Source organism: Rhinolophus sinicus, linkage group LG05 (genome assembly GCF_036562045.2).
Source record: "Rhinolophus sinicus isolate RSC01 linkage group LG05, ASM3656204v1, whole genome shotgun sequence".
NCBI classification, from domain to species: Eukaryota; Metazoa; Chordata; class Mammalia; order Chiroptera; family Rhinolophidae; genus Rhinolophus; species Rhinolophus sinicus.
In genome coordinates, this window is record NC_133755.1 from 24,570,157 (window position 1) to 24,587,372 (window position 17,216).

A 17,216-nucleotide genomic window follows, 5' to 3' on the forward strand; every position below is an offset into this window, starting at 1 on the left:
CACCCTTATAGTGTCATCTGGGAGGTTTTCCTTCCGTTTTTGAGGGAAGTCTTTTTGAGGGAAGATGCAGCCACACCTCCTTGTGGGTATTGCCACTAGGGCATCTGCCCACCTCATCCCTAGGAAAGCTTTCAGCTCCAGAAGACTCACCTACTGCACTGGATGACATTAGCCTGGAGATTACACTCACAACGCTGAACAGGAAGGAGGAAAGGATAAATGAGCTTCCCCTGGATGCTCAGCGTGGAGTTCCCAGCTTTCCACCAAGTGTTGAGGCAGATGGGAAAAGATCACTCCCATCTTGACCCTGGATTTAGGATCCATCCTCTGGGACCAAGACAAAAGATCGCTTTTATTTATCTGTCTCTCCAAAAATCTTCCATAGCGTCCCACATCCCCATAGAATACAAGTACTCGAGCACCTGGTCCGGCCCTACCCACGCCCATCCTTGCACCAGGCTCCAGCATGGGACCTGTGCTACAGCAGGCCAGTCATGCCCTCAACGTCCACGCTCCTTTGTTAGCCTTTCCCGGAATACCTTTGCATCCTCCTGTCAGGTCGTCTGAGAGTTTTCTCTTTTCCTGGGCTAGCTCCAGAGCATCTGAAACGCCAGGGCTCTCCAGCCATTGACTCAAGATAGTATTTCTGGCCGCTGGAGGCAGGTCTTCTCCCAGAGTTCTCTTCTTCAATTAATTGATCGTCCATATAAGCCCAGCAATAAGCCTTTTGTTTTTGCTCTCAGCGATGAAAGGCAATGGATGGTCAGTGCTTTTCTTTTGGTCTGAGGCATGCCCTAGTTACATCTTTGTGCTCATTATATGAAGTGGAGCTAGGGTCAAGCCAGGCTCTGGATCTTTGAGATTACATAAATGAACAGTTATGATCTAAGCAAGTCGCCCCATATATAAGCTGATGCCACAAGGTAATGTTGACCTCATCTTGTATTCCCAGATGTGCCTCAGATAAACTGTGATGTCAAAGCCGGAAAGATCATCAATCCTGAGTTCGTTGTGAAGTGTCCAGCAGGATGCCAGGACCCCAAATACCACGTTTACGGCACAGACGTCTACTCATCCTACTCCAGCGTGTGTGCCGCTGCAGTTCACAGGTGGGCAGCTCTGAGCTACTTCACAGCCAGCATCAGGGTGTGGCCAGGGAGCCCCGATGCAGGCTTTCCTGCTTTAGCAACAAAAATGTACCAATTTAATTGAGCATCCTGTATTTCTCCTGGCAACCCTATCCCATGGAATTACGCAGCAGCAGTGCGTGGCCCTGGATCTCCTTTCCCAGTACTTTGTGGAAAGGACTGGCTTCTCTTTACACCTTAATGAGGAGGGGAGAAGAATTCTCTTTCGCGTTCATGACAAGGAAACCAAAGCTCAGGATGATGTCAAGCATTTTTTTGTGTTTCCCTGTATGTGCTGAGCAAGGAAATAACAAGGATGTGACTAAGAAAAGCCCATAAGATTGAAGAAGAAATGTCACAGCTATGGTGATGTCTGGAGACAAATGGACCAGGAAAAGTGAGAAGGGTGAAAGGTGGCACTGCTTGGTCAGTTGTTGGTTTGGGATCCAGGAAGGAGAACAGGAGGCATGCCATGGTTTGGCCTGAGTCACTTCCTAAATAGGGAGAGGCAAAGTGACCTTTGCAGAATTCTCACGCCTCCTTTTCTTAGGCTTGGAGTCAAAACACTCCAATGGATATTTACTTAATATCTTCGATAATAAGGCTAATGTGTATGTGTCAAGAAACTCACCTGTGTTACTTAGTCCTCACAATTCCCCTATGCGGTATCTACTACTATTATCCACACCTTACAGGTGGAGAGGCTGACTAGCTTTCCTAAAGCCCCACTATTAAAATTTAGTATCAGAATAGGGACTGGAAGCTAAGTCCAGCGCTCGTGCTCCTAAACAGCACCCAGCACTGCTCTAAGATGTTGCTCCTGAGGCAGTGCTCAGCCACCGGATACTGGATGAAATTTCTGAATTATTCAGGCTTCTGGTATCATTTTCCTTTTCCTTACTTGCACATCAGTCAGTTGACTGTTCAATTGTATCTTTGCCAGAGAGACGGGAGATGTAAAATTCATTCCCTTTCAGGGTGTCTAGCCGGTAACTTCTCTGAAATTTGGGGAGACAGTAAGAAAAAAATCTGTGTAAAATAAGATGTAACAATGACTCGTAGATTTGGCTGGCCACACTTTTCCTTTCCCTAGCACTGCAGCGGGATGATGAGCTAACTGATTTTTCGATGGGAGCAGGATTCCAAGACTCTAATAAGGATAAGGAGTGGAACGTTCAAGAAAAACACTAAGTGCTATTTCCTCACTCCAGACTATGGAATACAAATATTTTGCTTGCACTCTGAAATCAAGGTCATGCAAAAAGGGAAGAGGTGTACAAATCTATACATGTGTGTCTGTGCATGCCTCCCACACGTGTGCATGCTCACATCATCCTTACACACATATGTGCTTGCTCACGCAGCTCTCCCACTCAGTATTCTCCAGCCTGTGTCTACATAGATGCTAGCATCTGCTGCAGAGGCTGAGCCTGTTTTGAGGTTGCCTGTATGTTCCCAACTGTGATCTGAGATCGTTGGCAGTTGCTTCCTCTGGCACTTGCTGGCTCTCTCTTGTCTCTCCACGTTACTTATGCAGGACAGAGCTACACGAGTTAATTTCACCTGGTCAAAGATATCCTTATAACGATAACTAATCCCTTCCCCTCTGATTCTCTCCCTCGAGCATCATCTCAACCCTAGGAGACTATTGTTAGCATCCCCATCTGTTAGAAGAGGAACTGAGGCCTAGGGAAATTAAGTCCATTGCTAGTTAGTTGCACATTCAGGATTAGAACTCATGTCCACCACTGCCCAGAGCCCAGGTGACACATTCCATAAGGACAGGGGTCCCAGTACTATTTAAAGTACAAAGTGAGGACTTGAGGGGGATTTGGACTATGGAGCACTAGAGCTAGCAAAGGCTTTGTGATGGATAGACACATAGAAGGGATTGACCAGGACGGGGATTCAGCAATTCCAGCAGCTGGGTTAGAATCTAGGGAGTTGCTGGGAGGAATGCAGATGAGGGTAGAAGGGCAGAGGAGAAGATCTTGAATGTTTTGTTTCAAAAAGCAAGATTTGCTACTCGAACAACTGCATGTCCTTGTAGCTTTTCAGACAGTGTCTGCTAGAGTGGGAAACTATTTGGAAAGAAGTACCACCCTCGGTGGAGAGGATGAAGAGTCTTCAGGAAGAACATAGGAATTTTGGATACTATTTGTTTTGTTTTTCACAACAGCAGAAGTCTGTTTTTAGAAGGCAGGATTTAAGACTGAGAACATAAATGGAAAGTGCTTGAGGCACCTCCTGTCATTGTCCTGCCAGAGTCCCCCCCGAGTCAGAAGAGGGAAACTGAAGAGAGCATGTTTTGGTTTAGAAATTCAGATTTCATATTCAGCTTAATGGATTTAATATTCATATAATATATCAAAATCAGATGTCTTATGCGTGATTCCCTGGATCCTTTCAAACCAAAGGGATAATGAACATAACTGAGACATCACATTTTGGCCAGTCCTGTCCTGAACTAACCTCTGTGTTTCATGTGGGACCAGGTGCTGGGGAGTGGAGGCATTTCTCTGAGACGGGGCAAATCAGAGGCCATCTCCATGCAGAGCACTCTTCAGGCTAATTTCTCAGCCGATGACCTCCTAAGAGTGACAGCCATTCAAAACCTGGCCTAGTGGTGGGAAGTCCCTTTCCTCTGAGCCTGGACGCTGTCTCAGCTTATCCAAGTCCCCTGGAACCTGGGTTAGGAAGAAGGCAAACCTCAAGGCCATGTTCAGCAAATTACCATGGCTCTGCCCCCATGTGCTTCATAAGTGGAACCACAGCCCCTTTCAGGAGCCCCTCTCTCCCTCCTCCAGTATCTACTATGATGGTCAAGTATCCAGTGCATTGACCTCCTTGGACTGCTGTGGCCTCCAGTGGTTTACCGACCACTGACCTCCCCAGGATCTGCCTTTCTCTAGGAGAATGTCTGGGGACATCCAGGTCCTCCATTGAGGCTTCACTCTCTTCTGCAACCAGAAAAATCTTACAAGAACACAGTAGGTGTACCTCTGCACCTTTCCCAAAGTCTGGGTGTTTGGTCTTACAAAACCCTCACAAGGGATATCTGCAGCTCAGTCCAGCTTGAGAACCCCCTGGGCCCTCCCTATTCCCTTTAAATAGCCCGAGGGAAGCTCAGCACAGCTTCCCCCTCCCCATTTCCCCTCCCTCTAAAGAGCTAAAGTGCTTCTGACTCTTAAACAACAGCAAGTGCCTGCTGCATATACATTTCAATATGATAGAATATAAATCCAGGGGCAGGATGATTTCTCTGGGAGAAAATAAAAAGGTGAGAGTTATTTTTATTTTCCCCATTAATTATAAGGAAAGGGACCATGGGAGAACTTTTTTTAATAATGAGAATTTTCAGACTACGCCAGTGGTGTGCTGGTAAATGTGTAACAACTGACTCTCCAAAAAAGGGTGGAGTTGCTGACTTACCAATTTTTGTGGTATAAATACTCCCGCCATGGCTGATTTCAAGCTACCAACGTGAAATGAACCAGCTTGCACAATCCTGAAAACCTTAGCAATTGACTTTCGAAAGCCAGTGGGAGCAGAGCTCACTCACCACTGCGAGTCCTTCTAACACATTGTCCTTTCCATACTTAAATTTCCAGTCTAGTTGGGAGATGAAATTAACTCAAGAAACTTTTAGGAAGTAGCACAAGATCAAATAAAACCAGAGTCTTGGTTGTGAGACAGGATTTTAAGGTGTCATGAGGAAGGGGCCTGGCAAAGCCGGGTCGGAATCTCTGTGGAGAAGGCGCTATTAGGACCCAGTGACACAGGCCTAGTCAGGCAGAAGTGGGAACCAGGTTCTCCAGAACAAAAAGAGCAGAATGAACAGAGACACCAGAGTGAGAATCACGTGGTTTTCAGGGGCGCTGAGACCAGCCTGTCTGCAGCTGGGAGAAATGATGTAACCTGATTCTGAGAGCTTCTGATTGAAGAGAGACCCGGGTTGCAAAGACACGAGGGAACGAGGAGTTATTGTAGTCAGGAGGTACCTGTGCTTTGGACCCTGAGAGGCAACTGGGACCAAGTGGGACAAACCCAGGTCTCCTGATCAGTTAGACCTAGGTTCAAATCCCTGCCTTGCTATTTACTAGTTACAAAATCTGGAGTGAGTCACTCAACCTGTCTAAGCCTGTTTCTATGCGTTGGGAATAACATTCCCTCCACTGCATGACTCATGGGTTTGCTGAGAGGACCTAGGCAGATACCATATGTGGAAATGATTTTAAAGCAATTCATTGTTTTTCATGTCAAGCATTATTATCACTTTCTTTCCTTCTGGGTCATTGGGAAGTTGAATATTCAAAGTCTCTGACTCACCATAAAGGTGGGAGAGCAGGAAAGGGCAACTCTTATTCCTGGAGGAAAGGAAGGGTGTTGATAGGAACAAATCTAAGTATTTTTTTTAGCTACCCCGCGCCATAAATTACAGATACCCACAGGAGCCATTTTAGCCTCTGGGGCAAGGAAATGACAATGTGAAAGTGATAGTTAGGAACCAGAATGGAGCTCCTGCCATAGAAGGAAAGAGGTAGATATTTCAGTTACTGTCACGTCAGAATCTAAAACCTTCAAAAGCCTGTCAAGAAACAATTCTCATCTTTGGAGACTCTTTTCAATGCGTTTAATTTAGCTGCACACCTTCCTTTCCTGGCCCAAAATAAAAGGAATAATTTGCATTTTAAAATGCCATATAACCCTTTGAAACAACTGGAGTCATTCTGTGATGTCACAAAACCAAATTGGAAATTGTCAGGTAAGAGGTTTTACTTAAAAGAACTAGTGGGAATAAGGAAACCAAGGAAAAGAAATTTGAGGCATGGTAGCAAAGAGAAATGCCCAGCTGACTAAATAATCAGGTCCTGTAATAAGAAAAAGAAGGACATCTAACCTGGGAGGTCACACGCCGGGCCATGTGACGGAGGCACCATTCTTAGGGGGTGGGTTGCAGGTCCAAGTCAACTTTTTCTTCATCTTGCTGCTTTCATATCTCTAAATAAAGATGGCGGCTAGTCGGATAATCCGTTGATCATGTCAAACAATATTTCTCTGTTTTATTCCTCAAAACAAAAATTTTCTTTCCCTCTTCATAGTGGTGTGCTTGATAATTCAGGAGGGAAAATACTTGTTCGGAAAGTAGCGGGACAATCTGGCTATAGAGGGAGTTATTCCAATGGTGTCCAGTCCTTATCCCTACCACGGTGGAGAGAATCCTTCATTGTCTCAGGTAAGTCTACACACTGGGGAAATGCTGCTACACACAGGCACTTGGGTTAAGTGACCTCACGGGATGAAATGTGCTCTTTTCAATGTGCTGTTAGTTTTAATTGATGGCCCACCTCATTTCATAAAAATCTGAAGCATTAGTTCTCCTGATAATTAGGATCATGAAACAATGAATTATAATTACAGTGATAAATCACTACAAAGTCTGGAAATATTAAAAGGCCCCAATTATTCATTTTAAACACACTGCAGCTATCTGTAAGTCCAATCAAACTTTTTAATTAAGTGACTTACATTTAATAACTTCGGTTTTTGAACTACTCCTTTTGTTAGGCCAAATGAATCTCACATCTAGAACCTTATTCCTCGAGATTTCTGGTAAATGAATAGATAAAGATAGGCTCTTAGAGAACTACGCTACAATTTTATTTGAGATTTCTTCTTATTTAATCATTGTTTCACTAGTCAATCAGTTGTCACTATCTAGCTCCACATGATTTTTGTAGATACTCATTTTTCACCTTTTTTCCCCTTTTCCAAAGATGCCAGTGAGCTAATGATTATTGTGATTTCACAGTGGAAAGATAATCAAGTATTTTAGTATTATCATGACCTTCCTCCCTTTTTTTAGTATTTGTGAATTTCCCCAATCTAAACTTTTATTTTGAAAATTTTTTAATCTACAGAAAAATTTAAAGAATATTACAATGAATACCTCTAATCCCTTCTCCTGGATTCACTAGTTGTTAATACGTTGCAACATTTGCTTTATTTATCTACCTATCATCTATCTATATTTTGTTCTGAACCATGTGGAAAAAAAAAAAGCTGCAGGTAGCATGACACTTTATCCCTCAATACTTCAGCATACATCTTGTAAGAACAAGAACATTTTCCTAAATAACCACGATACTAATGCCATGCCTAAAGAATTAACATTGATACAATAATATTATCTAATAAATAGTTTGCATTCAATTGTATCTAATTACCCCAAAACAGTCTTAATAGTAATTTATTCTTCTTCTTTTGTTTTTAGAGTCACAATCCAATCAAAGATCATCCACTGCATTTCCTTGTCATGTCTATTTAGTGTCCTTTAATATGGAACTATCTCACCACATTGCGTTTTTTGGTCATGAATGGCAATGACATTTTTGAAGTCCCAGCTAGTTGTCTAGCAGTATGTCCCACAGTCTGGACCACAAACATGTCCAGTGATTTCCTCATGATTGGATTCAGGTTAAATATTTTGGCAAAGATACCACACAGGTAGTATCATAGCCCATCCATTATGTTTTATCATAATGACCATATCAGGAGGCACATAGTGTCATTTTGTCCAGTTATTGGTGAGGCTAAATTTGATTACTTGTACACTTTGCAGTATCTCTCCACGGTGAAGATACCTTCTAATTAATAAGCAATCTGCAGGGTGATACTTCAAAACAGCATGAATAGCTTGTTTCCAATAAATTTCACCAGTGGTTTTACATCTATTGATGATCCTTGCTGTCATAAAAATTACATTAGTAATTGCAAAATTATAGTTGTTCTAATTCTGTCATTCCTTTCACATTTATTAACTAATATTCTTATATAAAGAAGAGATTTCCCCCTCTCTGCATACTTAGGGTTCAAATTAGACTGGTTTCTAAGTCAGATAGTGGAAAGTCATAGTACTGTGCGTGAGGTTTGCCTTGTAACAAAGAATTCAGAATAGGAGCCATATGAAAATGCTAAGTCTAGAATACAAATTTGTTGAACATAGAGAGAAATATAATCTCCACATTAAGTGTTTACCAAGTAGCTCCTGGCTAAATATGAGTATTTTGATCTAAAGTCCTTAGTCTGCAATTCAAGAATCCCAACAGAGGTTTAAAAGAAAAATTAATTCCATGAGAGTAGAGATGTTTTGGAATTTTAAGTGAAAATCAATCTGCTGAGATTATTCCCTATAAATCTCAACTTCCATGTCCCCTCATTCCACCTAGTGACGTTTAACCAAAAACAATTTTTGCCAGTGATAAACATTTGTGCTTCTGCAATGGCTAGGAGTATCTTTTGAATGGGCGAGTTAGGAAAGCGCACTTCCGTGTAAGGGTATCAATTGACTGGCGGCCAAGGTCTGCTCCCCAGAGGCTCAAGGCCAGCGAGTCGCTGAATAGTGTCAGAATCCTCCTCTGAAGGCTCAGATGCCTCCATCTAGGTCATTTCCAGTTTTTACATGTTGCTGTGCTCCTTTAGTTAACTCGCTTTGGTCTGGGGTGAGGGAGCAGGAGAGGGGATGTACATTTTGGGTCAGCACAAGCTTTCAGAAGGAATGGGAAAGGTCAGAGAAGTACCTCCTCAAATAGTCCACTTGTTTTTTGATTCACATTTCAGAAAACTAAGCTCACGCCCCTCTGCATAGAAACAGAAAGAACCATAGGATTTTAGATGTGAGAAGAATAGGAAATAGAGAGAAATGTTGTCTCTGCAGCGCTCTGTTGATAAAGTGAGGTCACATCCAAGTGTCCTCCTTGGGTCTGAAATAACCTCAGTTGTTGTCTATTTGGAGCAGACCTATAAGGGCGGAAAACCTGGAAATGCCAAGCTCTGCTCCCAGGTGACTGTAATGAGATGAAGTAACTCAAGTAAGCCCAAACCTTTGCCTCATCCTCATTTTGAGTGACATTTGTGGGTAATACTAGAATAACATCTTTGCATCTCTATGGCAATATATAGTTCCAAAACATTTAAACTTTTTTTTTCCATTAGGTCCTACAACTTTGTGTCATATCGTTGTCTGTATTTTCTGAATGAAAATAAATGACAGCCTCAGAGATTAAGGCAGTTAATGTTAAAATAGAAACAGAGACCTATATTTTCTTACTTCCAATCCCAAGCTCTTCTTGAGACCCTGTCTGCTTCAGGACCCCACAATCCTTTGTGCCAATAGCATGTTTGGCAAAATTGTGCACTAGATTCTGTTCCACCCCGCTGGGGTCTCCAAATGACACTCCTCACCATCTTCTCCCAAGCCCCAGCCTATAAAAATATTCCCTCAGGTTGAGAGTTAAAGTGTTTTTGTTGTTAGATGGAAACATTGGATAACCTCCCAAGGGTGTTTGAATTATAACAGAGATCTAAGCACTAAGATATTCCTTTGAATAAATATTTACTGAGCATCTACTATCAGACACTGCTCTGGCCACTGGGCATTCAAGTTACCAGGTGAGACAAATTACCTGCCTTTGGGGGAATTCTACATTCCAGAGACACTTTCTGTTTCATTGCGGAACAAAGCTCCTGTGGTGGAATTTCAGGCCTGACCTGCTGGTGGAGGAAGCCTCTGGCAACAATCTCCTCAGGCCATATTAGTCCTATCAGCCTTGGAAATGCTTACCCAGCCCCATCATCTAATTGTTTTTGTCTTTTTAGGCCTCCATTGTTTCCCTGATATACATTAGCATTCCTTCTCCTAGCCTGGCAGCTCAACTCTCTCTCCCTGGGTGGGCAACAAATGCTTATCAAGGCTGATTGTTTACCTACTTTCAGGTTTCTCTAATGCCATGGAATTCAAATGGTCCCCACAGGGTCCATGAAAGTGAGAGGTAGCTACTCCCACATAGCCAGGCTGTGACCAGAGCTCTCCAGCGTCTCAAGGAGAGCATGGGGAATGTTTTCACTCCATCTACTGACCTAATTAAACATTCAGAGCCACATATATGAAAACCTTAGCTTCCATGTCACATCTTCGTTGGTAAAATAAGGGTTGCTAATGTTAAACTCTGAGTCATGGAGATTTTATTACTTCCTTTCTAATATGAATAAAACACAGGCAATACAGAAGACAAAATGCCACTTGACTTTCTTCTTGTAATCAACAATTCAGCATGGGGGAGACTGACTGATTTTATTGAACTCAAGAGAAATAAATTGGAAGGATGGAATCAGCTTATCAGAACAGAACCATCTAAAACCTCTAGCTCTACAAATAAATCTTTTCTCTCTCTCTCTCTCTTTTGCAGAAGGTAAACCCCAGAAGGGCGTAACCTACCCATCGGCTCTTACATATTCATCACCTAAAAGCCCCGCTGCCAAAGCAGGCAAGTGTTCATGAGTGATTTCATCTAAATCTTCGGAGTTCATAAACACGCAATATTGTGTTTTAAGCGATAGTGTAGAAATTAACATCTTAACTGGTCAAGCTCCACTGACTCTAGTAATATTTTAACAGCTGCCAGGAACATGGGCACAGAAATCAATGGGATGAGATGGCGGCTAAGGCTGAAGAGTGAGGCTTCGTATTTTGGGGGTTTTGTTGTTTGTTTGTTTTTACAATTCCAAGATTATCTCTGTGTTTGTGTCATTTTCATTCATAATGACTGTTACCTTGAATTTTATTGTATTGCTACCTTTAGAAGATGATGTGACGTTTTGTCCAGAAATATTCCCTGGCAGCTGAAAGGGAAAAGGTCAGGTATGAAATGAAGGGAAGCGCAGAGAAGGATGTGGTTTATGGCGTAACAGCAAACAGCTAATCTGAGTGACAACCCAGGCCACAGATACAGTGTCTCTGAGGTTGTGCCTACCCAGCTTCATGTGAGCTACAAAGGAGTCACAGGTGGACCTCAGGCCAAGAAAATACCTTTTTCTGGGTTTCTGGACTAAAGTGGGAACTCTGCTATGCAGTATTGCGTCTTTGGGGCTACTTTGATTTCCCACACAAAGAGAAGCTGTGAGTCGCTTCGTAACAGGATTTTGCATTGCTTCCAGAAAGTTGATGGGCTAGTTGATTTTGTTCACGTATTTAAGGTGAACATGGTTTAAGGATAACAACAGGAGCTAGCATTGATGGAGCATTTGCTGTGTGCCAGGCCCTGTTCCAAGAGCTGATTATCGCGTTTAGTCACCCTCACAACACCATGCGTACGTTCCATTCTTAGCCCTAATGTGCACTATGAGGAAAATGCAGCACAGAGCAGTTTAGTAGCTTGCCCTTTGCCACACAGCTAGTAAGGAGCAGAGCTGAGAATGAAACCCAGACACTATGGCTCCAGAAACCTCATTCTATACCATTATCCTGTCGTTTTTCATGCTAATAACAGTGTACACAAAGAGTCCTGATGTGAGTCGCCTTGGCATACAAATAGGAAATGTTTTTCATTTTTTCCCCCAGTTACTGCTCCAACTATGTCTTTAATGACATCTTAATTATTCCAGTAATCTAGACAAGCTTGGGTTTAAAATGCAAGGTATAGCTGTTTCGCCCCCCCACCCCCCCAGGCTGGCAGCAGATCGTGGTGGCTCATGGACTGTTTCTGAGATATCACCTTTCCTCTTTTGGTGTGGGCACGGAGATGAGGACTAGGTGACAGACATCTCCTTAAGTGACTGGCCAGCTGATGGAGGGAGAGTGTCCCTGGCCTCTCTGTTGTCTTTCTCTTTCTTTTCTTTTTTTCTTTTCTTCTCTTTTCTTTCCCTTTCCTTTCTATCTTTCTTTCTTTCTTCTTTTCGTGTATCACATGACTATTATTTTTCATTATTAGATTTATTGGGGTGACACAGGTTAATACAATTACATAGGTTTCAAGTGCACAATTCTATAATACATCATCTGTATATTGCATTGTGTGTTCACCACCCAAAGTCAAATCTCCTTCCGTCACCATGTATTTGACCCCCTTTACCCTTTTCTACCTGCCCCCCTCAGTGATTTCTAAATAGGTGATATGTGTGGATACCTGGGGCTAAGGGAGGCAGTATTCAGCTGTGTCCTGGCCCCCTCTTGTTGGGCCAGAGATCTATGCCAGTCTCTCTCTCTCTGAGTCGGGTGTCCCATCCCTTGGTGCAGCAGTCCCCTGGGCAGCTCCTTCACACAGAGCCATGGGAATGGCTGGGGTTCGCTTCCCCTCAGGGGTCTGAGGAGAACTAGGATAGGGAGAGGCCCCCTTTCTCCTCCCATCTCCATTCACCTTTGGCCTTCTGAGCCCTGCATGCCTAAGCTCCTCCAGCAGCACCCCTACCCCTTCAGAAACATCCCTACGTTCAAATAAGCATCCCAACTTCAGGGACCACATGTCAAGCACCCCTATTTTTACCCTGACAGGGAGAGTACAGCTAGACTCCAAGAATACTCCCCCAAGCTTTCTCTGCAAGCTCTGCTCCTAAAGTGCACCCCGTGGGCCATGGGTTCTGCTCAGAGAGGTCTGTAGGGAACGAGAGGCCTACCTCCCCTCCCCATCGGCCCCTGTAGTCTTGGTGGGTGAGTCTTTTGAAGCCCCTTCCTTTGGCTTGGGGAGGGCAATGCATGGAGGAAGGGAGGGAAGGGGCCCTACCCTGAACACTGCTGTCTGCCCAAGTGGAGGCTGACCCTTCCCCTTCTTCAGGTCCTTCCCTTCTGCTGACTGACCTGGGTGAGGGGGCATTGGTGATGGTGCAGGTTCTACCCGAATGGCCCCACCTGTGTGAAGTTCAGTGGCACCTCTCCTCATTTACAATGGGGGTCATGGGGCCTTCTGTCTTCAGCTTTGGGCCTTAACTGGAATCCAGACAAGAGGAAGAGTTCTGTCAACCTTCTGTAACTGTCAATGGCCGTGCGTTTCCTCTGCGCCAGGCACCTGTTGCTACACCGTGAGCCTGAGGCACAGTGCCTGTGTCCCCTGCATTTTCACATAAAGAAGCTGACCCTTGGAGAAGTTTAACTCCGCATCCGAGGGCACCTTTCTAACTGGCTCCTATAGCTTTCAAACACTGCTAATATCCCCTCCAAGAAGGTACCCCTGGTGGCAGAGGGGTGCAGGGGAGAGCCGCTATAGCTAAATGACAGCCTAGATTATAAAACCCATTGGGTTTGTACGTTCTCCACAGCAGAGAACATCTCCAAAACTTCTCTGTGGACCCCAAGCACCGTGGCCCAGCTTCCTGCAGTCCCCCCACATGGCGAGTCACTGACGTGCAGGAGTGCAAGGGAGTGGGGCAGCCTTTCTTACATATAAATGTAAAATGAGCAACAGCCGTCCTTAGGACATCAAGTGTTGCTGAGGTCACTTGTCCCCTCTACCAAACCACCTCAACCTTTAATGACACTATCACCGGGTATTACTACCCAATTACAAGATCATTCCTAGTTATTAGGTGGGGAAAATTAAGTTCATATATTCATTTGGGAACCATGCATCGAGCGTCTTTTATTACCAGACTCTGAGCTAAACTTGAAGGATTCTAACATAAAAGGGATACTTGAGGTCTTGTCCAGCTTCAAGATAGAGGAACACCTCTTTAAAGATATAGTCCCACCATGGAGTAAATTTCACCAACGCAAATAAAAAAGTCCAGTGAGAACCAGAAAAGGGTGATCCCCTTGGTTGCTACTCTTCCTTACATGATAAAGTTCCTATAGAAACTGGAGGAAGCAGAAGAGAGGGAGATGTGAGGGCCAGCAGCTGTTCAGGTCTCATCATGCCCCTATAAACTGCTTTCTAATCTCTCTCCGTGAATGCGAGTTAACAGGCAAATCAGATTCAGAGGACCACGCCCTCCCCTCATCCCCCCCCCACCTGCATCCCCACCCCCTACCCCCCTGCAAAGCATAAGAACCTTCTTCCACAGGAAATTCTCTCACTCAAAAACTAGAAAGCATCTTGATTTGCACTGTGCAGCTCCTGCTGAGGGTGAACATTCCTGAGATTTAAATGCTGTTCCCTCCCAGGCAGTAAGCAACCGTAGTCAGGCAGCTGTTATTTGGCTAGAGCCTCAAGCTCCTCTGAGCTATAAAAACAGGTAAGTGTTGGTTTATAGAAGTTCACTGGAAGCTGGGGAGGCACGCAGCTGGCACTGCTACAAGAGAAGGGCAAGCTTTTATTCAAGGCTGCTGAGCAAGAGTGTCAGGAACAACCCCCTACCCCACCCCCAGGGCTCCCCCTGGCCAGCTGCACTGTCCCTGCCCCAGAAGAAACTCAAGCCCAAGTTTATGATAATAAGTTTGACTTCCCTGCCCTCACTGCCTGTACCCACGAAGGCCACCCTTCACCATCTTGAGACTAAGACTGCTTGCATCACAACTCTAGAGAGACCATCCTCTGATACGACCAACATGTATGAATCTTGAGGCTACTCATGACTTGCCTTCCCCTTTTGAGGAAAAAATATGGAATTTGGAATCGAACAAGTGTGGGCCAAAATCCTGCCTCTGCTACCTCTTGTATGTGTGACCTCAGCCACGTTTCTTGACCTCTTGGAAAATCTGTTCCTTATCCAAAAAATGAGAATACTTGGATGGACGTCCTGGATTGTGATTAATATCAAACATGAGTGCTTAGGCCAAGAGGCCTTCACAGTGCCTGGCGCATGGTGGATGCTCAGTGAATATTAGATTTTCTGCCCTCATATGTCACTCTGAGTTAGCACGGCAAGAGCCAAAGCCAACCCGATTACTCTGACCTCCAGACATTGCTGCTAAACTGGCTTAATTTCCTTCAGTCATCTCACCTTTGACACCTACTGAAAGCTTTGTTTCCACTGGGGGAGGGGAAGGCATCTCATGATGATAAATGTCAGCTACTGTCATTTATCAAGTGCCTACCATGTGCAAAGCACTGTGTGGGTCCCTTATAGACATGTCTAATGATGACAACAGCCCTGCAAGTGGGTCTGACCCTCCCCATGTTACGGCAAAGGGAGCAGGTTCAGAAAGCGTTAGTGGCAGGCTGGGGAGGGCTGGAGCCAGGAGTCCAGCCTGGCACTGGCTGTGGTTGTCAAGTCAGATTTCCACAGGCCCACCCCAGATCCAATGAGTCAGAATCTCTGTGAATCGGGCCCTGGAATCTGCATTTTAACACCTCCACTGTGATCCTAAAAATGAACCAGGTATAGGCAGTTCTGAGGATATCCTGCTGCCATTGAGAAGCTGGTTATCTGGAGCTGTTCTTCACCTTCTCCAACGAGTAATCTGTTAAGAGCCTAAGGGAAGTTTTGAAATGTTTTCCCAGGAAAATCTTTTAAAAGAGACCAAAGTTCCATGTAACTGAGGTTGTACAAAGAAACTATTTTACTGGTTTAATTTCAAATTGCTCAAAGGGAACCTGGTCCCATGAAGAATTCACTTTGGGTCACATCAGGCATTATGCTCAGTAAGAAATTGGAAGCAGTTAGTTTAGAGTATTTTCTGTCTCTGCTAAAGACAATCCTATTCCGTGAAGGAGAGCAGGCAGAAACACCAGCCCCTGGAAGACCGTGGGAGACCAGAGAGATGGTTCTGTTGGTCGGATTTAGGACATGTTTGAAAGCGTCTGTGTTCTAAAGAAGAACAAAAATGGCTGTCCCCAGGATATTTCATCTGCTCTCTAGAAAATCAATATTAGCAAAGGCAGACTGTGCTGTTCAGAAACCTTGAAAATTAGACAATGGTTTAAAAAAAGATAATTCAGATTTTCAATATCTAATTAAGTTTAAAGTGGCAAAAATGTTTACTATTTGCAAGTAGAAATTTTATTTTTAACGTAATTGTAGTTGAATAATTTGCAAATAAAATGCATTGTCAGTTTATTTATATACTTCTCTCAAAATTAATAGTTATATCCCATTTCATAAAATATACAAGTGATACTATTAAATGGCTTTGCCCTATACGAAGTAGGTTGAACTTGGGCCTGCGTCTCCCTGAAGAGGCATTAACGCCTGGTAGCATTTACCAGGGGGTAAGACAGAAGAGTACTTTAAAGAAATTAGTAACTTCCCTAGGACTTGTTATGAAAGCTCAATTCCTTTAAAGTTTTGGAAACGTCATAAATCACGCAGGTTCAGCTTCGCCCAAGGATGGCGTGAAGACTGGCTGAACCCCTGAGGGCACTGCCAGCTCTTTAGCAATTTGTCTGGCACAGTCTACAGGCAGATTTAAAGGCAACCAACAGTTAGCAAGAAACAGGGTAAATGAGGGATCTGTTTCCTGCCTTGACAGGCTAATGCCTACAGGAGCAGACCAGATGGCCAAACTCCAACCCAATACCAGGCTGCTGTTTGCTAACTTGCTCTCCTAAGTCAATACTGTAATTGCTGCAGAAGGTGACAGTGTCGGGGGAAACAAGCAGGTGCCCGTGCTGAGCAGTGGATCTGAACATGGCTGGTCTGGGGCGATGAGAGACACTATTTTCCCATCATGCTCTACAAACAGGAAGTGGGATGGTTCCCATGAAGAGCGTAGCACCTTATTATTACAGATCTATCTCCTAGGCCTGCTGTTCTGTGTACCAAAGATACAGCAACCCTAAGCTGAGTTAAGGCGAGAGCTGAGATGCTGTGGTAGGCTGAAAAATCTTCCCCTTCCCACAAAGACATCCACGTCCTCATCCTTGGAACCTGTGAATGTTACCTTATATGCAAAAGGAGCTTTGCAGATGTGATTAACTTAAGGATTTTGAGATGGGAAGATTATCCTGAATTATCTGGGTAGGCCGTAACTGCAATCTCATGTATCCTTATAAGAGAGAGACTGACACAGACACGCAGAAGAGAAGGTCAACTGAAGATGGGCAGACAGAGACTTGAGGATGCCGGCATTAAAAATTGGAGGCGTGTGGCCACAAGCCAAGGAATGCTAGCAGCCAGCAGAAAATGGAAGAGGCAGGAAACAGATTCTACCCTAGAGCCTCCCGAGGGAGCTCAGTCCTGCCAACAGATTGAGTTCAGCCCAGTGATACTGATTTCCAACTTTCAGCCTCCAGAACTATAAGAGAATACATTTCTGTTCTTTTAAGCCACCAGGTTTGTGGTCATTTGTGACAGCAACCTAAGCGACATACAGATGCTCAGATTTAGAAGCTGGCCTATCTCCCGTGGGGTCCAGCAGGCATTTGCGAGGGGGGCTGTTGT

General features: G+C 44.2%; 1 protein-coding gene across 1 annotated transcript in view; it reads left to right on the forward strand.

The window, feature by feature from the left end:
- VIT (vitrin) overlaps positions 1 to 17,216 on the forward strand; it is a 98,553-nt gene that overhangs the window by 43,258 nt on the left and 38,079 nt on the right. Inside the window, exons 4-6 of the mRNA XM_019741949.2 lie at positions 953 to 1,109; positions 6,230 to 6,363; positions 10,376 to 10,453. Coding sequence (XP_019597508.2) covers positions 953 to 1,109; positions 6,230 to 6,363; positions 10,376 to 10,453 — 369 coding nt within the window. The remainder of the gene's footprint in view (positions 1 to 952; positions 1,110 to 6,229; positions 6,364 to 10,375; positions 10,454 to 17,216) is intronic.